At 34.3% G+C, this 25306-nt stretch overlaps 1 protein-coding gene across 17 annotated transcripts; it reads right to left on the bottom strand.

The window, feature by feature from the left end:
* Positions 1-25306, bottom strand: LOC141642860 (uncharacterized). 17 transcript variants are annotated; one of them, XR_012543484.1, is made up of 22 exons: positions 24858-25306; positions 23216-23278; positions 20518-20795; positions 20308-20407; positions 20143-20205; positions 19710-19769; positions 19480-19584; positions 19058-19168; positions 18828-18869; positions 18625-18732; positions 18359-18543; positions 16900-17171; positions 16475-16596; positions 16340-16382; positions 16159-16250; positions 15990-16038; positions 13084-13154; positions 12846-12965; positions 7150-7250; positions 3476-3521; positions 439-546; positions 1-271 (listed from the first exon to the last, which is right to left on the bottom strand). XR_012543484.1 is itself a non-coding variant. In XM_074451821.1 (21 exons), exons 1-21 carry the CDS (start codon positions 24984-24986, stop codon positions 493-495), a joined length of 2226 nt encoding a protein of 741 aa, XP_074307922.1. In that variant the 5' UTR covers positions 24987-25261; the 3' UTR covers positions 1-492. The 17 variants fall into 17 exon arrangements, 9 of the variants coding, with proteins under 9 accessions (XP_074307922.1, XP_074307925.1, XP_074307927.1 ...); XR_012543485.1 differs by adding an exon at positions 2093-2240 and having other exon boundaries at positions 1-546; positions 24858-25261; XR_012543483.1 differs by having other exon boundaries at positions 68-271; positions 18613-18732; positions 24858-25261.

Raw genomic sequence — 25306 nt, 5'->3', positions numbered from 1 at the left:
TACGAATACCCTCCATCTTAAGGGAGACTTACTATAAATAAATCATAAATCCAAAGTGGACATCGAATAGCTAGTAATCCAAAGTGGACATCGAATAGCTAGTACTTGTAGAATAATGTGCTAATTGTACAAAAAAAGATATCTCACAGCAATGCCTATACATGAGTTTCTTCCATGTTCCACACAGTTGGTAAAAAGCCGCAACCAAATCTATAGATTTCGGTGGGAGAAAGCTGATGCATGGGATCCACAGCATATCAATTGAGTGTAACTGGAGATGGACATTCAACCACATCAGAAAAATGCAACAAAACTTGGAGATGTTAATGATTATACATTGGGACGACCTACAACTTACATTTCTAAACCCCTATCCTAATCTCTCTTACATATGTGATATATACAGAACAATCGATGGCCTAAAATGAATGCAAATACCCCTTTGTTTTTCCGCCGAGGAAAAACTGGCATCTTTCGATCGGCAAAACTTGATCATTTAAAGAATATCCCTCTCTTCTTTCCTTTTCCTTTTCCTTTCTGCATGGCCTGTAAAAGTCATTGGATGATATACTGTGCTTAGATTGAGGTTGAGAAAGATGAGGACAGTACGAACATTTAAAGTTCATCCAAACAATGCGACAACAGACAACATTTCATGACGTAGGTCTGAAACCCGTCAACAGGAACAATAATAGAGCCTTAATTTTAAAATGTTTTGGGATCTGTGCACATGATTCATCATTTGAAACATAGGATAGTTAAACAAAAAAATAAAAATAAAAACACATCCAAAAACAAGTATATGAAAAATAAATATATAAATAAATAACGAGTACTCGAAAATGTAAAACTGAGATAGAAAAGTAGATCAATTTCCTCCAAGTTGTCCTCACACCATATTTTCTTCGATCTCCAAAAGCTCGTCTTATTTGCAATCACCTTCATGCATGCTTTCTCAAGTCTTCCCTTACCCCTCTCAATCATATCTTTTCACCTTCTTCACGCCTTTTAATAAGACCTCACTTAGTTTCCTTCTTACATGCCCAAATGGACCAAACCACCACCACCAATTTTCCCTTATCTTCAATACAAGTACCTCCTACTTTCTCCCTGATGATCTCATTTCTTATTCGATCTACCTTGTATGACAACGGACAACATATCCACCATAACATAAGCATCTCCGTCACATTCATCTTGTGGACATGACACTGTTATGATCCAACACTAATTGCCATATAACAATGTAGGTCTCACTAAAGTGGGCACAAGTTTACCTTTTAATCTACGACGCCTACCAGGTTGCACTCTTCCACTTCAACAAACCAACTTTAATACTATGAGGCTATGAGCCACATCTCCATTCATCTCGTGGACATGGCAATGTATGAAGATCCAACATTCATTGCCATATAACAACGTAGGCCTCACTACAGTGAGCAAGAGTTTACCTTTTAATCTATGACGCATGCCCGGTTGCACTCTTCCACTTCAACCAACCTTAATCCTATGAGCACATCTCCATTTTTTTGAATGATACATCCTAAATACAAATAAAAGTTCGATTCTTGTACAACAAGTCAGCAATTCCATCTATGGTGATCATTCCTACTTTTGTGCCTCCATTTCCACTAAAGCTACTTTTAAATATTCAGTAGCCTTACTACTAGTCTACTGCTACTGAGCTTAAACTTCGGTCTTCAACGTTTGCCTACTTTTTTTGATCTGATTTTTCATCTTATCAATCCAACACAATATCATCCACAAACATCATACACCTTGAGATATCTTGACTTGACATTAACATTTCGTCCATGGTTACGGCATAGAGAGACTTGAGATCAAAGCCTTGGCGCACTCCCATCATTAGTGTCCCTTGTAACTGCCTTTCAACCAAGAAAAGAAAATAAACAAAGACGTGTGCGACCTTTGATGCTCTTTGTACCTATAATAACATTATATTCATGTGCAAGAGTCTTTCGATGAAATAAGGTGTATCCCTAGGGCTAATTATTAATGTAATATTGAGCACTGGTCTGTTATTTTCTAGACGCTAAACATAAATAAACCTGTATACTTTTAGAAAAATGACCTGTAGTCCAAGTCCTCCTAGAAGTACAGAATGAAATCTAGATTCTAAACTCGAGAATCAATGTCCACGGTCCACATGTAACCCTAGAGACTAGTCTTTAATATCTTGGTATATAGCTTCCTGAAATCCAGTTGGGTCTTCTATTAGGCTGTAAGAGAGACGGAGGGGTAAGTAGGAAACCAAGCCGACAAAGATGTACCAAATATTGGCTGGAGTTGGACACTGATATAAATAGTTTTCTTTTTTTTTTTTGGTACAACACTGATTGATATAATAGTAATAATATATTCCACATCCTACCAAGAAGCTAAGGGAAGTGAAAAATGAACCTTGCAACTATGAAGTAAAGTGGTTGAAACTTCATTGAGTGAACTGACACATTTTTCTACCAAGACCACTACCCCACCCCTGGATCATACCCCCTTTTTTCTAAGGAGTCCTTTGACACTTCCTCTTGACCTCCCTATCAAATCATAAATAGGGATCCACGTGTATGTCACAACAGACTTTTTTCATCATAATATCAGAGATAAGCACTAAAACGTGTTGGAGTAGAAGCACATCGCAAAGATCTGAAATCACTAAAAAAAATAAAAAATAAAAGTAAAAAAAAAACTCTTAAACATCTCCTATATACTAAGAGAATAAAACTTCTCATAACTTTTCCCTCCAAAAGGAATCTCCTTAAATAAGGAAACAAGACTACATTTTAATAAGTTACTATTTTTTTATTTAACATATAATTCTTTAATCTTTTAATCACAGAACTCTAAATTACATTTGTCTAATTAAAATAAAACAAAACTGGTATACAACAACAACAACAACATTACCCCAGTGCCTCAATGGCTCCCGCAAATTGCGGAGTAAGGGGGGCTCGAATGTACGGAGGCTTACCCTTGTGTTAGCAACACAAAGAGGCTGTTTCCGAATGACCCAAGATGAAAATTGCGTCGAGAACTACATCGAAGGACCGCTACTTTACAAAAGAAAGAAGCGTGGCCACTTTAGTGAGTCATTTTGATTTATTACATTATAATCCATAACCAAAGAGTAATGAGTCTTTGGTTCCGTTGGAAATATGGAAACAAAACAAAACTGGTATAAATCTAAAAATTATAAATTACTAACAAAAAATTCATCAAAATTATTTGAGAAGAGTTATAAATTGAAATCATTAGTTTTGTGGTAAAAAAATCATTAAATACACATTTTATGACTTCACTCAATTCTCTTAATAAGTTTTCCACTTTTTTTCACATAAAAATAAAAAGGGTGAAATATGGAATTAATAACGCATCAATTTAAGTTCTATAAATAATGCATTGAAATGTAAAAGCTCTATAAAAGAAGTTGCTATCACACAACACCGGGAAACAGTACCTTCATGATAAATAATCTCAATGTGAGGACAATTGTATCTCTTACACTGCAAAACCAAAAGGAACATTAGCTTATTAGCTTACTAGTTTGAATGCCCGTGCATTGCAACGGGGTAATTAACTTATTTATAATGCAAAAAAAAAAAAAAACATTATAAGCGTTTAATGTTTATATATTATTAAAATATCTTTTTCCAAAAAAAATAAAAGATTAATATATACGTGGGTTAACTCTTATTTATAATCATATAATCACCTCACCTTATACTAATCTTTCGATATGGGACAATTCTACTATTTATAAGTAATATATTCACAAAAATTGGATTTTTTTTTCTGATGTGGGACAATTCTAATATTTATACGTAATATATATTTATTAAACCTGCATTATTTTTCAATGTGGGACAAATAACATACTCATAATTACACCATCTTTTTTGCACTTAGTTCGACATCCAATCAGATCTCGAATATCGAATACAGACAATTGCTACTCATTATATCTAGTAGTTATATTTAAATTTAATAATATGATCAAGTACTCTCCATTAATATTTGTACGTTGTTTTTTTCAAAAAAAATTTAACATAATTGAGATACGAAAATTTTCCGTGGTACCCCTTAATTTTGTTAGATTTTCCATGTTACCCCTACTTTTAAAAATCTGCCTATGGTACCCTTGAGGTTCCATTTTTTTGCCTATGGTACCCCATAATGTAAAGGTTGTTAAATGGACGTTAAGTTTGATGACGTGGCAATAAAATAACAATTAAAAAATAATACCCCCTTTATTGTTTTAATGGTACAGATATCTCTCTTTTAAATGCAAATTTAATTAACTATATCATTATAATATTGGAAATTTCTCATGTTAACCTTGAACTTTGATTGATTACACATGCTACCATGGATGTTTGTTTTCTATTTTTTTTATCATAATTAAAATATGTGCAAATGATAAGAACCTATACTCTAATGATAGAATATTTTTTAACACAATTCTAATTATATTATTTAAACATAGTATATTTACCATACCTACATTATTTTTCAATATGGAACATATAAAATCGATAGGTAGAAAATATAATGATATAAACTTTTAAGAGCTCTCCAAGACAATACTTAAGCGACTCAAAAGATTTTGGGTTGATGCCTAAGTTCCAAGGATGCTCATAGAATCACCCACCTAATGCTATATTTCAATGTGGGAAAATTCTATTTTTTATATGTAGTATATTTATCACACCTATATTATTTTTCAATGTGGGAAATATAACATACTATGAAATACACCATCTTTAATATGTGCAAATTATATGAAATCTATATATACTCTAATGATAGCATTTCTTACTATGAATCTAATAATATTATTTTCATAAGTTTTTTACCGACATTATTTTGTCAAATAAAATTAAAAGTTTTTATATAAAAATTAAGAAACATCACTTGAATATAAAATAAGAAATACATAGTATATATTATAATAACTAAAAATTTTTCCAAACATTAACTTAGGTTAGAAATCATTATTGTAGAGACAGTAATACAAACTCTTTTAAGAGTTATCTCTGACAATACTTAAGGGAATCAAAAGATTTTGAGTTATGACTTCTATTTATAATCATAAGATCACCATGCCTTATGGTAATCTTCCGATGTGGGACAATTCTAATATTTATACATAGTATATTCACCACACTTACGTTACTTTTCAATGTAGGACAAATAACATATATACTAAGTACACCCTTTTTTTTTGCACCTACTTTAACATCAACCCCATTTAATAATAAGAAAATACAATACAATACAATATACACTCTAATGATAGCATTTTTTTTTTGTCACAATCTAATTATATAATTTTCATACGATACTTTTTTTTCAAATGAAATATAAAGTTTTTATATCAAAATTATAAACATCACTTTAATATAATATAGAAAATGTATATATATGAGACATTTCTATTATTTATACATAATATATTCACAACACCTACATTATTTTTCAATGTGAGACATATAACATATTAAAAAGTCTATATCTTTTATATCAAAATTTTTTGGATTAATACCAAGTTTTAAGGATGTCTCCTATTTATATTTATAAAATCAGCCTACCGTATACTATTATTTCCATGTGAGATACATAATTTAATTATTTAGACGTAGTATGTTCATAATGCCTATATTATTTTTCAGTGTGAAAGATATACCATACCAAGAAATACATGTCTCTTCTTAAAAAACCTCTATTGTAAACATATTATTTTTTTTGAAGGTAAAACCACTTAGTCTTGATCATTAGATATGGATCTCTACATCGTATATATAGAGACTCATTAACGCTCTATTACTGCATTCAGAACAACCATTAGTAAAATCTTTAGTTTTGTATTGTGTCAGGAGACTATAATTAGTAAAACCTTTAGTTATTTTTTGATTTTCTTGTTCATGTTCTTAACTCTTTCCCGGGTAGTTCTCAACGATTTCCACTTTATTTTTTATATCATATCGTAGATAATGATAGAAAATCTTAAGAACTCTTTAAAACAATATTTATGAGACTCAAAATTTTTTTGGGTGAATACATAAGTTCTAAATGTGCATCCTATTTATAATCATAGGATCACATCACCTTATACTAATCTTTCGATGTTGGACAATTCTACTATTTATATGTAGTATATTCACCACACCTACTTATTTTCCAATGTGGGACAAAACATACTAAAAAGTACCCAATTTTACGTATTAAGAAGTACACCATCTTTAATATGTGCAAATAATATGAAATTTATACTCTAATGATAGCATTTTTCAACACAAAGCTAATTATATTATTTTCATAATTTTTTTAACGATAATTTTTGCCAAATGAAATGTAAAAGTTTGATATAAAAATTGGAAATATCACTTGAATATAATTTAGGAAATATACATATTATAATAACTAAAAGATATTCCACTTTATTTTTTACATCAAAAATTATACTTTCCTAAATTGATTTTTGATGATGTGGACGCTCTCAGATCGCTCGAAAAAACTCTCTTTTATATAGATATATAGATTATACATACGAGTAGTTGAAGGTGATACAGAACAAGTCAACCGTGTGCATTTAGAACAATCACAAGACTAGTCGTTTAGATGTGATCAAGGCCTTCAGAGAACATAGTTTAAATTGAAATATAGTGTTGGTCACGGCCATTGTTGTTGAATGTTCTTGTTCTAGAAGTAGAAAAGATCATATTTACACTTATAATCAGGCAGGGCTAGTTCAATATTCATCAGGCCATAAGTAGGAATTTTATAGTAGCCTTTTTTGGAGTTTGGAGATCTGCTCCAGTTTTGCAAACAGGCTGCTGGATAGATAGATCTTTTGAGTTTACCAATTTCATGTGCTATTAATTAAGCAATCCAACGGGTATGATTTTAACTTTCGATGGCGGTTCTAGATATTATATAGTAATATAAGTTGTGCTTGTATTTCCAGGTTCAGGAAAAATTTTGGGTTGAGTCAGGCAATGACACGGGACATGTTGTCAAATGAACAATATCGTAACAGCTGCTCTTCCTTATACCAGTTTAAAAAGAGCTGGATACGATCCTTTATTCTAGCATTCATTTAACTCTTTTAATCTGAGACTAAATATGCCTTACCTAACAATATCTTCTATGGTGTCTTCAGCTTGCAAAAGATGCTCAGTCCCACTGTTACTGAAAATAGATAACTCAAGACCCAGTCCATGCGTGATGGATACCTGCAAAATATACCAAAATATTTTTTGGCACCATATGTGAGATGTTTTCCATTTTCCAATAGAGTCTAAGACTCCTTATTCTTTGGCCTTGGATTATGATGGAATATAGCAACGAAACTGGTGGCACTTCTCTTATCGTGAAGTGGCAATCATTCGATAAAGTTCTCAATGCAACTTTCATTTGGAAAGAGCCTCTTTGTGTCGCTCACACAAGGGTAAGGTTGCATACATTCAACTACCTTACCACACAATTCGCGGGCGCCCTTGAGGCACCCTTGAGGCACTGGGGTAATGATGTTATATGTGAGAGCTGCGAGAGAAACTCTTGAGTTCTTGAGTCTTGACCAGGTTATTCAAGACCAATGAAGAAAGGTAAACCATAACATAAATAAATATTTTCCCCCATAAAACCCTATTAATCAAATTAACTTCTCCCTTCTATGATCGATCGCCCTTGAATTTCATTTCAATTGCTAATTGGATAAAACACATTTCCGTTCTCGCCTTGTTACAAATACTAGCTTTATACAACAACAAAAACAACATTACCCCAATGCCTCAATGGCTCCCGCAAATTGCGGGGTAAGGGGGGTCGGATGTACGCAACCTTACCCTTGTGTTAGCAACACAAAGAGGCTGTTTCCGAATGACCAAAGATGAAAATTGCGTCGAGAACCGCATCGAAGGACCGCCACTTCACAAAAGAAAGAAGCACAGCCACTTTAGTGAGCCATTTTGATTTATTCCATTATAATCCATAACCAAAGAGTAATGAGTCTTTGGCTCCATTGAAATATGGAAAGACCTAAAAAAGACAGTCGTTTCAATTAAGTTTACCAAAAAGGTAGAAGTCCATACCTAATAGTCAATCATCAACAAATATATTTTAAATGGGAATTTCTAGAATCTTATTAGGTAGTGTTTGGAAACGCGGAATTAATTTCATTTTCATGATTTCAATTGTAGAAATGTTTGAATTCAATTCCAAATCTAATTCCAAAAGTTCGTTTGTGAAGCCAAATCTAATTCCAAAAGTTCGTTTGGGAAGCCCATGGAATTGGAATTAGGCGAGACGGATATGGGTCGAGGTCACAGAAATTTTTTTTTTGAAAAAATAAATATTGTCACGGAAAATATTTGCGATCGGAAAAAATATCATGATAAAAATATTGTTATGAAATTTGCATTAAAAAAAAACGTAAATAGTAATGGAATTGAAATGACTACTATATGGTTGGAATTGAAATGACTACTATAGGCTTAAATTTTAACTAGGTTGGAATTGGTGAGGAATGGAGTCTAATTCCAATTCCAAATTCTAGTAGTTCCCAAACGCTTGAAATACCTCAATTACGAAATTCAATTCCAATTCCAAGTTGCCAAACATGCCATTATTACATAAATGATTTTTTCTATGTGAGAGCGTATCATTTGAATCACATGAAGGGAGGGACGGCGTGACGAAAATGTACAAAAGGGAACCAAGATAATTATGCTTTTGAATCATGACCAGTCTACATTTGGATGAAGATTATGCATCAATGTACTAAACCCATAAGAACAAGTATTAGCATAACCTTAGCAAATACGCCACCATGGTATAAGTAAGCTTCACACATCACTATCACTTTACCACTACTCTAGTGCCTATAAAAAAGTTCCCACACTATTGAGGAAGGAGGGTGTGACATAACCAACCAATAACTAATAAGCAATATTTTCCGGCAGCAACAGGAGGTTTTTTTTTTTTGAAGTGACCCTAACTGAAAACGCAACCATGGACTTCATGGGAAAAGAAGCACATAGGCCTTTCAAAAAAGAAAAGAACATTACCCCAATGCCTCCCGTAAATTGCGGGGTAAGGGGGGGTCGGGTGTACGCAGCCTTACCCTTGTTAGAAACACAAAGAGGTTGTTTCCGAATGACCCAAGATGAAAATTGCGTCACATCGAAGGACTGGTACTTTACAATAGAAAGAAGCGCATCTACTCTATAAAAGAAGCACATAAGGGCTATATTGTCATTTTGATTTAGTTCAAAATGTCCCAAAGCAAAAGAAATAATAATATATCTATGGGTCCTTCAGTCATGGATGGAATAAGCACTTGATAAAGCCTCTTCCCATCGAGGGATAAAATAATCTATCTATATATATATAAAAGAGAGTTTTTTCGAGCGATCTGAGAGCGTCCACATCATCAAAAATCAATTTAGGAAAGTATAATTTTTGATGTAAAAAATAAAATGGAAAATCTTTTAATTATTATAATATGTATATTTCCTAAATTATATTCAAGTGATATTTCCAATTTTTATATCAAACTTTTACATTTCATTTGGCAAAAAAATATCGTTAAAAAAATTATGAAAATAATATAATTAACTTTGTGTTAAAAAATGCTATCATTAGAGTATAAATTTCATATTATTTGCACATGTTAAAGATCGTGTACTTCTTAATACGTAAAATTGTATAATTTTTAGTATGTTTTGTCCCACATTGGAAAATAAGTAGGTGTGGTGAATATACTACATATAAATAGTAGAATTGTCCCACATCGAAAGATTAGTATAAGGTGATGTGATCCTATGATTATAAATAGGATGCATATTTGGAACTTATGTATCCACCAAAATTTGTTGAGTCTCATAAATATTGTTTTAAAGAGCTCTTAAGATTTTTTATCGTTATCTACGATATGATATAAAAATAAAGTGGAAATCGTTGGGAATTACTCGGGAAAGAGTTAAGAATATAAAGTTTTTATATCAAAATAATCAAAAAATAACTAAAGGTTGAACAAGAAAATCAAAAAATAAAAGGTTTTACTAATGGTAGTCTCCTGACACAATACAAAACAAAAGATTTTACTAATGGTTGTCTTCTGAATGCAGTAATAGAGCTTTAATGAGTCGTTATATGTACGATGTAGAGATCCATATCTAATGATCGAGACTAAGTGGTTTTTACCTTCAAAGAAAAATAATATGTATACAATAGTGGTTTTTTAACAAGAGACATGTATTTCTTGGTATGTTATATCTTTCACATTGAAAAATAATGTAGGCATTATGAACATACTACGTCTAAATAATTAAATTATGTATCTCACATTGAAATAATAGTATACGGTAGGGTGATTCTATAAATATAAATAGGAGACATCCTTGAAACTTAGGTATTAATCCAAAAAAATTTTGATATAAAAGATATAGACTTTTTTAGTATGTTATATGTCTCACATTGAAAAATAATGTAGGTGTTGTGAATATATTATGTATAAATAATAGAAATGTCCCATATATATACATTTTCTATATTATATTAAAGTGATGTTTATTATTTTGATATAAAAACTTTATATTTCATTTGAAAAAAAATATCGTATGAAAATTATATAATTAGATTGTGACAAAAAAAATGTTATCATTAGAGTGTATATTGTATTGTATTGTATTTTCTCATTATTAAATCGGGTTGATCTCAAAGTAGGTACAAAAAAAATGGTGTACTTAGTAGTTAGTATGTTATTTGTCCTACATTGAAAAGTAACGTAAATGTGGTGAATATACTATGTATAAATATTAAAATTGTCCCACATCGGAAGATTACCGTAAGGCATGGTGATCTTATGATTATAAGTAGAAGTCATAACCCAAAATCTTTTGATTCCCTTAAGTATTGTCAGAGATAACTCTTAAAAGAGTTTATATTACTGTTTCTACAATAATGATTTCTAACCTAAGTTAATGTTTGGAAAATCTTTTAGTTATTATAATATATACTATGTATTTCTTATTTTATATTCAAATGATGTTTCTAATTTTCATATAAAAACTTTTAAATTTCATTTGACAAAATAATGTCGGTAAAAAAATTATGAAAATAATATTATTAGATTCATGGTAAGAAATGCTATCATTAGAGTATATATAGATTTCATATAATTTGCACATATTAAAGATGGTGTATTTCATAGTATGTTATATCTCCCACATTGAAAAATAATATAGGTGTGATAAATATACTACATATAAAAAATAGAATTTTCCCACATCAAAATATAGCATAAGGTGGGTGATTCTATGAGCATCCTTGGAACTTAGGCATCAACCCAAAATCTTTTGAGTCGCTTAAGTATTGTCTTGGAGAGCTCTTAAAAGTTTATATCATTATATTTTCTACCTATAGAATTTATATGTCCCATATTGAAAAATAATGTAGGTGTGGTAAATCCGTAAATATACAATTTTTAAATAATATAATTAGAATTGTGTTAAAAAATATTCTATCATTAGAGTATAGGTTCTTATCATTTGCACATATTTTAATTATGATAAAAAAAATAGAAAACAAACGTCAATGGTAGCATGTGTAATCTATCAAAGTTCAAGGTTACCATGAGAAATTTCCAATATTATAATGATATAGTTAATTAAATTTGCATTTAAAAGAGAGATATCCGTACCAATAAAACAATAAAGGGGGTATTATTTTTTAATTGTTATTTTATTGTCACGCCATCAAACTTAACGTCCATTTAACAGCCTTTACATTAGAGGGTACCATGGGCAAAAAAAAGGAACCTCAAGGGTACATGGGCAGATTTTTAAAAGTAGGGGTAACATGGAAAATCTAACAAAACTAAGGGGTACTACGAGAAATTTCCGTATCTCAATTACTTTAATCTTTTTTTGAAGAAAAACAACGTACAAATATTAATGGAGAGTTTTTGATCATATTATTAAATTTAAATATAACTATTAGATATAATGAGTAGCAATTGTCTGTATTCGGTATTCGAGATCTGGTTGGATGTCGAACTAAGTGCAAAAAAGATGGTTTAATTCTGAGTATGTTATTTGTCCCACATTGAAAAATAATGGAGGTTTGATAAATATATATTACGTATAAATATTAGAATTGTCCCACATTAGAAAAAAAATCCAATTTTTGTGAATATATTACTTATAAATAGTAGAATTATCCCACATCAAAAGATTAATACTTCCTCCATTCAACTCCACTCTTCCACTTTACTTTTTTCACGTTCGCCAACGCGTGTTTTATGCGGTAAATATCGTTAGCTATGTATTTGCAAAAATTATAAAAGTTAAATATTTTTAATGTAATCGTAAAGACGAATCAAACAAGATCCCACATGAATATATTTTCACTTATATATTGAGAGGAAATCGAGCTTGAATGTGTATTTGTGAATAGTGTAAGAAATAGAAATAGGTAGAGTGGAGTTGAATGGAGGAAGTATAAGGTAGGGTGATTATATAATTATAAATAAGAGTTAACCCACGTATATATTAATCTTTTTTTTTTAAAGAGATATTTTAATAATATGTAAACAAATCATTAGACATATAATGTAAACATTTAACGCTTATAACGTTTTTTTTTTTTGCATTATAAATAAGTTAATTACCCCGTTGCAACGCACGGGCATTCAAACTAGTAGTAATATTAAAAAAAAGACCAACAATAGCACATTTCCCGATAGCAACAACTTTAAATTTACATCTAAGAAATCAACTTTATAACTACATAAACAAAAAACTGATAACAATAGCCTTAATTAATACCTTAGTGCCCGGCGAAAACTTCTCACTGATGGCAACATCACTTTTTCCACTGCCTTTGATACTATAACCTTCACGCTTAATTGTCAAAGTAGCAGGCTCCCATATGCGAAGAAAATTTGTCTGCAATAGTCCAGGGCAGATGTCAGATGTTTACTCCTTGTATTCTAAGAAACAGATCCACATCCAGATCCAGACTCAGACAATGAATATACGAGCAAAAGAATGAAGCCAGCCATACTGATAGAGACACTTTATATGAGGCATGCCCATTTCGTAAGTTCTGTTCTATATGACTTTGCATTGCTGGATCTGTGAGAAAGAAATGGTAACGTCAACAAATTGCAACAGCAATGCTATAACAGCCAACTCAGTTAGATTATAAGAGAATTAAGAAGCAAGATGTTCAGGCATAAGTTTTTTGTTTGTTATGGGGATGCTTTCGCAAGGACATAAGAAATTCAACTCAAGGACAAACAACTGTAGAAAAATTGAAGGAAAACAGAATGTCGGCATGGCAAAGAGAAACAAAAAGGTATTCATGAAGCCCGCCTCATACACCTGAAACATCTCACATACGAGTTTAAGGTCCTCTTCCATCTTATAATTATGCCGACCTTTCGCGAAGGTTCTATATCTTCTTTACTACGTTTAACATACAATTAAAAGCATCCAAACGTGAAATAGCTTCACACATCGACTCATTTTTTTTTTCTTCCACATATAGCACATCTCAACTAGCCTATTAAACAATTGCCTTTTCATTGATCACCTTGGTTTGCTCTAGTGGCCTCCACTTGGCTAGGCATAGTTTGCTAGAGGCATCTGGATTCTACACCTCTGCAGTAGTTGGGTGGTTTAAATAGCAACCAACATATGTGCACCAGATGCATGACCTGAAGTTCGGATTTACAAGTTTTTAGTTTTAACCCACATATGAGATCTAATCGTTTTGGTTTCACAAATTGTTGAATGAGACAGTCTCTTAGCATAAGACCAACCCATTTACTAGAAGCCCAATATTTAAAAAAAAAAAGAAAAAAAACATAAATATAGAGACACCAACTCAATCCCCACGAGGCCACGATTATACTTTGCTGTTCACTTCTCTCAACCTATCTTAATAAGTCATCCCAGCCATTAATACCACTTACAATGACCAGCTCAAATCAAATCCAGCTTAGACGCCGACTAAAATATTTATCTTAAGCCATGAATTTCTTATGGGAATTACTTTTTCACATACGAATTTTACTCTTTCACATACATTTTGCCATAAAATTTCCATAAACTACCCTTTGTCTAAAAAAGGAAAATGTATCACAGATTTCACCCTCTTCATTTCTTCTCAAAATCTACTCAATTTTTATACCCAAACACCAAGCAAATGTTCGACTTTGTTAATTAAATTACACACAACTTAGTTTTAGATTGAATTGATTAGTTATTTATGTTCAATTAGGATTGTAAGTGTATCCCAACATCAACCATGTTCAAGATTCGGGAAATACAAAGGAATAATACGCAGTGTTGGTGGGGATGTGATGATTGATGAATTATTTGTATCTTAGTGTGTTTGTTGTGTGCATGTTTGGAAGGGAGGGTCCATTAATGGTGATGTTGAGGACGAGGGTAGGCAAATCTGGGAAAGGGCGGTTGCCGGGTTGGGTATTGGTCGTTGGATGGGCAGTAGGGTAGTGGTCGATGTTGGTCGGAGTAGGGAAGTGCGGGGCGGGGGATGGAGGTCGAGGTCGGCCGGAGCGAGGTTTGTTGGCGACTGATCGGAGGTTACCGAAGGTGGTGAACGGAGGTGGATGGGAGATGAGTGAAGGGAGAAAAAAAATTATTGGGGGAGGGAAATGAATAAATGACAAGGTTAATAATGTAAAAGTCGTATGTGAAAAAGTAAAATCCATATGTGAAAAAGTACGTCCCTTTCTTATTTAAAACATTCGGTTGTCAAACTAAAATTGGTAGTTAACCAGTAAAAATTATATGATAAAAAAATAAATTAATTCTTAACTGGTAACAAAAAAAAACAAATTAAAAATTTGAAGTTTTCAAGCTAAAATTAGGAGTTTTGAAATTAAAAATTGTATGAGCCAGTTAAAACGGAGTTGGCTATATAATAGTGATTTTAAAGTAATTTGAAAGCAATAATTAAAATGCAAAGTTCTCGGCATAAAAGCATGAGTATTCAACTTAAAATAATTAGTTAAATATTGAAACGGTGGGATTGAGGGAATCAAAAGCTTAAAGGAGAAAATTGTTTTCAACTAGAAAACCCATAATATTTAATTTGGAATTCAAAAGCTTTCAAAATAAATACATGAGTAATCAAGTTAGATTTATTATATTTCAAACCTGGTTGTCACCCTGACTCGGAGAGGTATGGCGCATCGTTGTCGTCGACGTTCCTCTACAGAGGGGTGATGTGGTAGCGCATAGGGCGAAGGTAATGGCCGCAAGGGTGGTAGGCTCGGTGATTGAAGAGGTGATCGGGGACGGGGCTGAGGAGGAGGCGGGGATTGGGTACACGGCGATGACATTGACAACAATTCGCTCCTTTCACTAAACATTTTACCATTATGCCCCCTTATTTTCCCTCCTCTCAAAAATCCCTCTTCTTTCATCTCCTCTCTCGTCAACAACAACAACAATAATAATAAAAAATATTGCTTTCGCACGAAGCATTTCTCTCCTTTCACTACACATTTTACTATTATGCCCCCTCATTTTCCCTCCTCTCAAAAATCCCTCTTCTTTCATCTCCTCTCTCATGTGCGAAAATCAATAACCAAAAATCTCAACCAAATATTACACTACTCGCAAATTGCGATATACTGTTGCCTTGCGAGATTTTTGAGTCTTCTTCTCGGATGGCTTTTCATCAATTAATAATCGAATTATGATCCATCATCGAAGCAATATGATGGATACAAGAGGTTATTGGGTGACGATTTGAGAGGAATTACATTTTTGGTTTCTTAGGCCAAGGGTATGCAAATGGAAATTTATGAGAAAATGTATTGTGTTCACAGTTCTCCGTACGGGAAAAAAAAAACACCATAAAAGAGGGGGGGGGGGGGTGTAATTATAAACAACTCACTTATGTTCCCTTTAAAATAACAAGTTTCGTCATCTTACCACAAATGATTTTACTGTGCTCGTTCGCAAAAACTCTCACCAGCTCCCCCTGGTAAATGTACAGAGAATGAAACATGAAAAAAAAAATCATTGTGAGAAACATTAAACATCAGAAAATTAAAATAACACTCATCATGTGGGAGTGTGGGACGATAAATAATAAGACTACCTTCCTTTTTCTGTCATCCAAAGGCTGGACTTCAATAGCCAAATAGGCCTCCACATCATCAGCTGTGACTAGGTAAATAGGTTGTTTCGCGCCTACATGCAACAGTACATGAGTTATAAAGTCTCCAAACATATTTTGTATAAAATGACAGCGTATATAAGTTAGGACTTAGGAGTATCACCATCTATGTATTTCACAGAACCATCTTCCAAATGGCGCACCCACTGAACAGAAAGAAGCAATGTTTCAGAAGTAGATCATAGAAATCTCTCTAATGAATATCTTTGACAAGAAGTTTCAACTAAACAATAAGGACCTCAAAGTTGCAGCTGGTTGTTCCATTGATAGAATAACCACAAGCCTGAAGTTGTCGCCCAGGATAAGGTTCACCTGATATTTGAAGGTCCTCTATAGCTGGCAATGGATCATCATCAGCAGCTGAAATGCAATATAATTTGTAAATAAGCTACCTCACAGGATAAATTTTTGCTCCCTCTGTTTATTTGATATCTTCCAAATTTCCTTTTTTGGGAAGTTTCTTCAATTCTTCCAGTTCTCTTCTTGGGAAACTGATTTTGATGCAAATGACCAAACAACCTATCCACTAGCCAGGTAGGACTAGTGAGAGAAAGGAACTGTAAGGCGTTACGTCAAAATGTTTTTGATGTGTTTACCACTTTTATTTTGGAAAGAATCAAAGAAACAAAGGGAGTAGCTTACTATAGTACCAAAGAAGATTACCCTCGGAAAAGGAGGAAGACGGTTCTTCAAGAACTGGTTGAAGATTGGGAGAATAAGCGTAACTGGGATCCTCAACAGTGTCTGAATAAGGCGAGCACCCTGAACCCCAAGTTCCAGCATGTTCTCTTTCACTATGGCTCCCCTCCATATCAGCTGCATATACCTCGGAGCGACTCACTGGATCTTTAAATTTCACGTGTCTTTTATGTATCACATGCGATTCATCATGGGTGCCAGCAACTCGTGCAGGTGCATCAAGGGCATCAGAATCCCTGAGGAAGACTTTTGAATTACGCCATATATAACTACACCGACTAACGCGTAAGATGCAGTCTCCAGGTACAAATTCTCAAAATGAAATGATAGGATGCTATTCATATAGTTTCTGAGAATAGAAGTTATAGGTACAGGAAATTTTCAAGATAAGAAACTATATAGACTAAATTGAAATTAAAAATAAAAAATCAAACTAATCAAGGATTTATACTCGATAAATAAAACTGCAAGACTTAAGGATATAATATAGACGGAAATTACCAAGTCGTAGATGACAAAAACATATTGCATATGGACAAAAATCTGACAGCCGCTAACAACGAAGATTGGATGGTTATCAAATTTGAAAGGGCATCCGATTAAGGCAAAAATAACAAAGATTCAATCATTGAATTAGAGATTTTGACAGACAGAAAGCAAGCCAACATCCAGCATTGATCTCACGAACGACAGGGTCTATCTAGGGTCTTATGAGGCCAGTAGCCCAATATACACACAGTCATACTCTGATAGGTAGAGCTTAAGTTTTGTTCAGAAGCTAATTCAAAAACATAGAGAGAGTAAAATTCTGAAAACCATAAGTCAAATTTTACCCTTGTTCAATCACTTCTATATTAAGATAGGTAACCGAAGCTAGAAAGAGGAGGTAATGTGAACCTCCTTTGTCGGGAATGAGATTTCAACCCCTACCAAACATAACTCAACGTGGACAAAGTCTCCATTGCTATGTGCAAGCTAGAACCTTAGAAAAGATTGTAGATTCACTCTATACAAAACAGATGAGCGCATTATACTATACAACCAATAACTTTTACAGTTGGTCAATCTTATGACGGATAAAATGTGACCATTTTATGATAAAAAGTAACCATCCACAATTTCTTATATATCAGATAATGGTTGTTATCATAAAATGGTCACATTTCTCTGTCACAAGATTATGACGCGTCACAAATGAGAATTTGTGTAACTTTTAAATACAAACATGGAATCCACCATCCGCCCTTGGCCAAAGTAGATATACTTCAGAACTGCCAGAAACACTTTTGACGGAGTGCCAGAGTAGAGACGGCCACAAATCAACAGGAAACAATTTTGAATGAAAACAGGACGGACGAACTAAATCAGATGGTTGTGAATTGTTCACACTTCACAGAGGCAATCCTGAGTTCATCAGGCTCACCTGCTTGGAAGAGGTGAAAACCTCCCCATGTTATCTAGCTCAGAATTCTGCATAGAAGGACCAATTGCACTAACATGAAAAGCATGCTGTCCCCTAGAATCCCAATCTCTTGCCTGAGAATTTGAGTTCAACGGGTTTCCAGAAGAATATATTGGCCGATGCACAAGTTCAAGCCCAATTTTGTTCTGTCAGAAATACAACTAATAAGAAAACATCACTATCAAGTACTAAAAGGAAATGTATGACATACAGACATATGATCGTACTGAAGCGAGTGCTGCATCACTGGAAAGTTCGGGTGATTGAGGAGTGAAATTCGGGCCCCGGTCCGAGCGCCATGGTGTCAGTTGATACTGAGACTCTTTTAACTTTGACTGTGCAGAAGAAAACAATTAAAAAATCTATAGACGCTGCAAGCAATGTTACATGTTCGTAAATTCTGTTCTTCAATTTATACAAAAAGAAATACCTCAGTCATTATTAGCTTTTCCTGCAGATGTTTGAATAGGAGCTGCAAATACGAAAACGTAAAGGCAAAATAGCAGTGAGTGAGTACTAGTGTGAGAAAACTAATTAATAAAGACGTGAACTAGTACCCTTAATGCAGCATTCTTCCCACGCCAAGAAAGAGAGAAAATATTGAACTAAATAAGCAGTACCATTATCTGCAATCATTCAATATAGTCAACTCATACAAACCTTGATATTACCAACAATAGATTGGGCATCCAAAACCTGCGGCTGCAGCGAATATTCTGCAAGAAGAGGTAACAAGGATGATACAAAAGTTGTTCTCTCTTGTTGTGCATCCTGCAAGGCAGACATGCATATATTAGTAATGTTAAGTTTACGATAAATTGTTTGACAAACTTTCTCAACAAATAAACCTTCCATAAACACCAAACACTGGTCAAATAATAGTAAATTCTAAAAACTTTCTGCCTGCGCACACGGAGAGGGTAATTTCTTAGCAGCCAAACTTAGAAGGTCTTGATAAGAAAGCAATGTTACATTGTTACTAAATACTTGGTATGCTAGGAGGCCACTTAGTTTAGATGGACACAAAGACACAAACAGCATTCCAATGGCAGCAATATGTTATATAAAAGATAATATCTTACCTGTAAGGCATATGTGAGACTAACATTTTCTTCTATAACATCTTGTCTGACGAAAAGAGCTTTTGATGCTGCATCAACCACATCTTGTTGCTGCTGATCAAAGACCTGCAATTTAAGCATCATGGACTTTCAGTAATACAATACTCACATAGCAAGACACCCAAATATGAAAATCATACGGAGTATGTAAAGAAATAAAACATTAAAACTAACAAATGCAAGCTGCATACCATTCGCATTTGAGCAATGCGCTTTTCCAGAACATACTTTTCATTACGAATTTGAGCTTCCTACATACAAGACATATAATCAATGAATAAACCAATTGCTCACAATCCTTACATGAAGATAGGGCAATTAAAAAAGTACTCCCTCTATTCAATTTCAAACACACCATTTTCTTTTACACACTTGTCAATGCATAAATTATAATTTAAATATCTTTAATTTTAGATTATAAAAAAATATACATGTTTGATATTCTTATTTTACTCATAAAAGCGAATCAAACAAGATCCCGCATGACTATATATTCTCTTATATATTTCAAAGAATCTCTATGATTCTCTTCGCTCATGAATAGTGTCAGAAAAGTTAATGGTGTGTTTGAATATAAATGGACGGAGTATCTGCATACTAACGAATTGTAACAAATTTCATTACCTTTATAGAAAACTCAGTTAGATGTTTCCTCAGTTGAATAACTTCCTTTTCGAGGTCCCTGATCTTTGGGATAAGAATAGTTTCGGCGTAAGTGCAAGTGTGCAACTCAAACTAACACCCATTGAACTGAAAAGGGGGGAAAACATCGTGGGGGTAAAGCAAAACCTCATTCCACAGATTTCTGGGGTTATTTGATTCCGCCACTGGCATCAATCCTTGTGCAGGAACATTTATACGAGGTTCATATTCTTCATCTTTCGGATACCTGTGAAAATGAAAGCAGACACAACTATATTACTCCGTGACAAGTATTTGCGAAGGAAACTGTTTAGTAGAGGATAAAAAATCCCCCATCTTCATAGCGACCATGAATACCTTCGAGGAGAGAATGATGTGGGTGATGAAATCGGAGAGAAACCAGCATTCTCTGCAGTCTGGCCAACTGAATGTGTATTGAAGTTCCCATTGCTCCGGCTGTCATCAGAATGGCCTTCTGCAGGGAAAAAAGCTTTTGGTGCTAAAGTCTCGTGGAGAGTCAATGTACCTAACGAATCGTTTTGAAAAGTTGTTTGACGAGCTCTGTCAACTCCCTGCCTGTGCTCATCAGATGAATCAATTGAGTAATATCTCTGAGCCACAGACTTCACAACTTTCTGTTAAGACGAAAATGAGAAAGGAGTAAAAGAACAGAAGTTTGATAGGCGGTCCTTAAATGGATTGAAAAAAACAGGGGATCATAAATCATAAGGGTCTAAAGCTTGTATATAGAAGAACAAGGGACTTGTGAGTAACACGATAGTTAGAGCTGGCAAGTCTGACCCGACCCGAGTGACCCGACCCGAACCCGAGCAAACCTGGCCCGACCCGAACCCTAAAATAATGTGACCCGAAACCGACCCGACCCGACCCGATGACGACCCGTAACCCGACACGACCCGATTATCAGTGACCCGAACCCGACCCAGACCCGACCCGATTAAGTTGATGACCCAATAATTATTAAGCTTAATTTTGATCAAAATGAAAGTAATTTTGTGTTGAGATTGATATGTTTGACTTAGTAATGAATTAATTAAACCAAATAATAGGTTAAAAAATAAATTTAATGGTAAAAAATTATAGTAATGCGATTAAGTTACCAGACCCGATAATGACCCGACCCGACCCGATACATCATTCGACCCGAAATGACCCGACCCGATAACGACCCGAACCCGACTCGACCCGAAAGGGCATGCTGACCCGATACGACCCGAACCCGATATGACCCGACCCGACGTGACCCGACCCAAACCCAACCCGACTGACCCAATTGCCACCTCTAACGATAGTAGCGTTAACAGCCTAATAAATAACCCCGCTGCCTGGAAATGTTTCACAATTAAATATTGGCATAGCAAGCTGAACCATGGATAACACCAAATTGACCAAAGTTACATGGAACAAAGAAGATACACAACTTTTCGGTTGTTTCTTCTTTATAGCGAGGAGGATGTAGGATAGTGCTCTTTATTGGTTGCTTAGCTTTACCCTACATAAAGAAGATACGCAACTTTTCGGTTGTTTCTTCTTTATAGCGAGGAGGATGTAGGATAGTGGGGCGGGTATGGGTCTTAATTTTTCAGACCCAATGGGCATGGGTCGGTTATGAGTCCTATAAAAATAATTCGGGTCTGGTCTGATTTACTAGACTCGGACCCAACCCGTAGACCCATTAATTAAAAAAAAAAAATTGTTTTAACCTTACTAAACATACACAGTACCATAAGTACGTTGGCATTTATTTAGGGAAACTTGTTGAAACCCTAAAATAACCAAGTCCACAAAAAAGCATATCCGCTTAGACGGCCACCAGCACCACCGGCGGCCACGGTGACTGGCCCAAATACCCACCTAGCATTCAAACTTTTTCTCTCCCCTTAAAAAAAAAAAAAAAAGAAAGAGAAAAAAAACAGCACAAATACAAGTGGCTGCTTTCGGTTTAATTGATTAAGCACAAGAGAGAGGAATTAAATTTCCTACATTAAAATTCACGGGAATTAAATTGATGTGTTAATTTGCAATGCACTGGAGTTCAATTCCTACATTAAAATTCACGTGAATTACAATAATCCGTTTGGTTGCCATGTTGGAGTTTTATTTTCCTAGGAATTTCCAATGACCATGAGGGGGATAGGTAGTTAAATTCCCCCATCACGTAGAAGTTGAAAACTCCTGGGAATTTTAAACTCCCCCATTTTACAAAAAATGGGGTGACCAAACCACCTTTAAAAATCCCAATTCATGGGATTTTAGAATTCCCATCAATTGGGTGAGCAACCAAACGAGGCCTTAATTTTCAATGTTGTCTTCATAGTTAATGCAAGTATAGATTTATATCTCCCATGCTTTATCTTTGATCTTTAAGCTTAAGTTTCTGACTTGTTTTTCTTATTGTCTTACACTAAATTAATACTCTAATACAACAACAACAACAACAACAACATTACCCCAATACCTCAATGGCTCCCGCAAATTGCGGGGTAAGGGGGGGTCGGATGTACGCAGCCTTACCCTTGTGTTAGCAACACAAAGAGGCTGTTTTCGAATGACCCAAGATGAAAATTGCGTCGAGAACTGCATTGAAGGACCGCTACTTCACAAAAGAAAGAAGCGCAGCCACTTTAGTAAGCTATTTTGATTTATTCCATTATATACTCTAATACTATATATAAATATATTAGCATAGTCAAGACTCAAGAGCGGACACACGGCTAGACCCGGACCCGACCCGATGGGTGTATGGGTTGATTTTAGACCCTTGCGGGTTTGGTTCCAAAGTGGAATTTGCGGGTCAGGGTGGATCAGATCTGATCTGACCCGTTGTCATCCCTAAACGTGATAGTGCTTCACGACCCAACACTCGGAGTCATAAAAACAGTGCAGGTATAATTTTCGTGCGATGCAGCGATGGAATTTACCCTTTAGTCTATGGGGCATGCCGGGATATCATAAAAACCCTGCGGCGCTCTTCCAATCAGAAAAATAGATTAATTGTACACTTAGTGAAGGATTACAGCCAATGAATACTTACAAGATGCTCAAGTTCCTGATTCCTCTTCAGAAGCTCTGCCTTTAACCTATTGTTCTCCTCTTCCTGTCGGCAATATCTTGTTAAAAATGCCAAAGATAAGCATCAATAAGCAAACAGAGGCGAAGTATACCAGTGAGCACATTCATATACCACAAAAGATTAACTAACAACTTATAGGGGGATTAATAAAATGTTTCCCGAAATAGCCCCTCTATAACACAAAATAAAGCTAGGCATGTATGACCACCTTACCACATCATAGGCAGGAAGCCTTGACGCACTGGGATAATATTCTTGTTTCTTGAATCAATAAGGAGCTTTATTGAATCAAGCTCAAACTGGCCAATCACAAGAGCAAGCAATGGTTCATAGAGAAGCTTTTACATGGACTCAAGTTACTTTTGAATGTAATTTAGAAAGCACAGAGTCTAGGGAGAGGCGGTCTCTCAATAAGTTATTGAGAGACCATTTTACCGTACCCCTTTTGAGTATCTTTTGTAACACTTTTATTGTTAACCGTGACTTAAAATGACTCTTTTATTTCGTACCTGTCATCATAAAAGAAGGTACCCATTTTAATGTTAATAGTAACCCTTTATATATGTACCACCATTTTATGTTATAAGTACCCATTTTACGACTTTTTGTTACCATGTTTACTTCAAACTATACTTGATCGGAGACCTACTCAAAAGCATCTGGCCAAATGCTTAAATGACAGTAAATATATCTATATTGCTATCCTTAAATAACAGTAATTAAATTGACTAATTAATGTCTAACAGAGAAGCCTTTTGGAAAAAAAAGAAACGCAACAACATTATTGGCCTAAGGAAACCGGCAATCAAGCTCCATCAGGAAAAGACTCACAAAATTTCTAGAATTATGTGATGACTAAGTTTCCAGAATTACAATTGACTGAGAGTGGCCAATGTTTGGAATAATTGTCACCCAAGTCCCCCTAGTTCTGGCGATGAACTAACATAAGCTACATCACTAATTATTACATATTTGAAGAACCGTTAAAGTAGACAACCTTAATCTAACTCAAGTAACAAACACTCCATATTGTAGACCAGGCACGCCAATAAATGAAACGACTGGTAAAGATCACACAATTCTAAAAAACTATTTCTTTTTCATGAAATAAACTTAAAAATCTCTATGCCATCTACAACACTCTTGCCTCTCTAGTTCAGGACAAGATTGCCCACATATCGACCAAATGATTCATCATTCTAGATACACTGCCAATGCCACTTCTTCCATTCCATTAAGTAGTCCATAGTTAACACTAGCTTCTGGAACGAGGTTTTAGCAGAAATGAAATGCGAGTGGGGTAGATAGTATATTTGGCAATTGAAATACTTCGCACCCTTACATGGATTGGTCTAGGACAAAATCGTCTTCTAGGTTGCCGAAACTAGCCTAATTTAGTTAAAGGAAAATGTAAACATTCTATTGAAATGAAGGAAATAGTCAATCAATTCTAAAAACTAACCACCTGAACGAACATGCTTCAGAACTCTAAAGTCATGCTAAGTGCTAACACGGCAAATAAAGAAATGATTGAGACGGTCGCCGGAGAGAGTATTAATAATCGAGAGAATACGAAATTAAAAGAGAAACCAAAAAAATGGACCTTGAGGCGTATAACTGCTTCAGCGGCTTCAACCGCTCTAAAAACCTTGAGCAAACTGCTATCTTTTCCCTCATCATTTACAGTTAATCCTTCAAATTTATCATTTAATCCGCCATTTCCGTTATCCATTCTTTCAATAACTTCTCCCCCAAATGTTTCAACCAAAATTGAACACAAATTGGGGTTTACACGCTAAGAATCACACAAAACTAATAAAAGAAAAACACTAAAAATAGCAAGGGCGGAAAATGATGAATATGATCGAATAACATGTTTCGACAGAATTAGAGATTGAATCGAAAAATGAAATTGATAAAAAGTTGCGATTTTTCAAGCTACAGTGATCTATGTGCTTCAATTTCTCTGTTTTTCTTTAATAATAATCACTGTGCCCTCTAAAATCTGGTTTTAGAATTTTATTTATTTTAATTTTAAGTAGTTTAGAATTT

The sequence above is a fragment of the Silene latifolia genome, chromosome 2 (assembly GCF_048544455.1).
Source record: "Silene latifolia isolate original U9 population chromosome 2, ASM4854445v1, whole genome shotgun sequence".
Taxonomy (NCBI): Eukaryota; Viridiplantae; Streptophyta; class Magnoliopsida; order Caryophyllales; family Caryophyllaceae; genus Silene; species Silene latifolia.
This window is presented reverse-complemented; position numbering and strand designations above follow the sequence as displayed.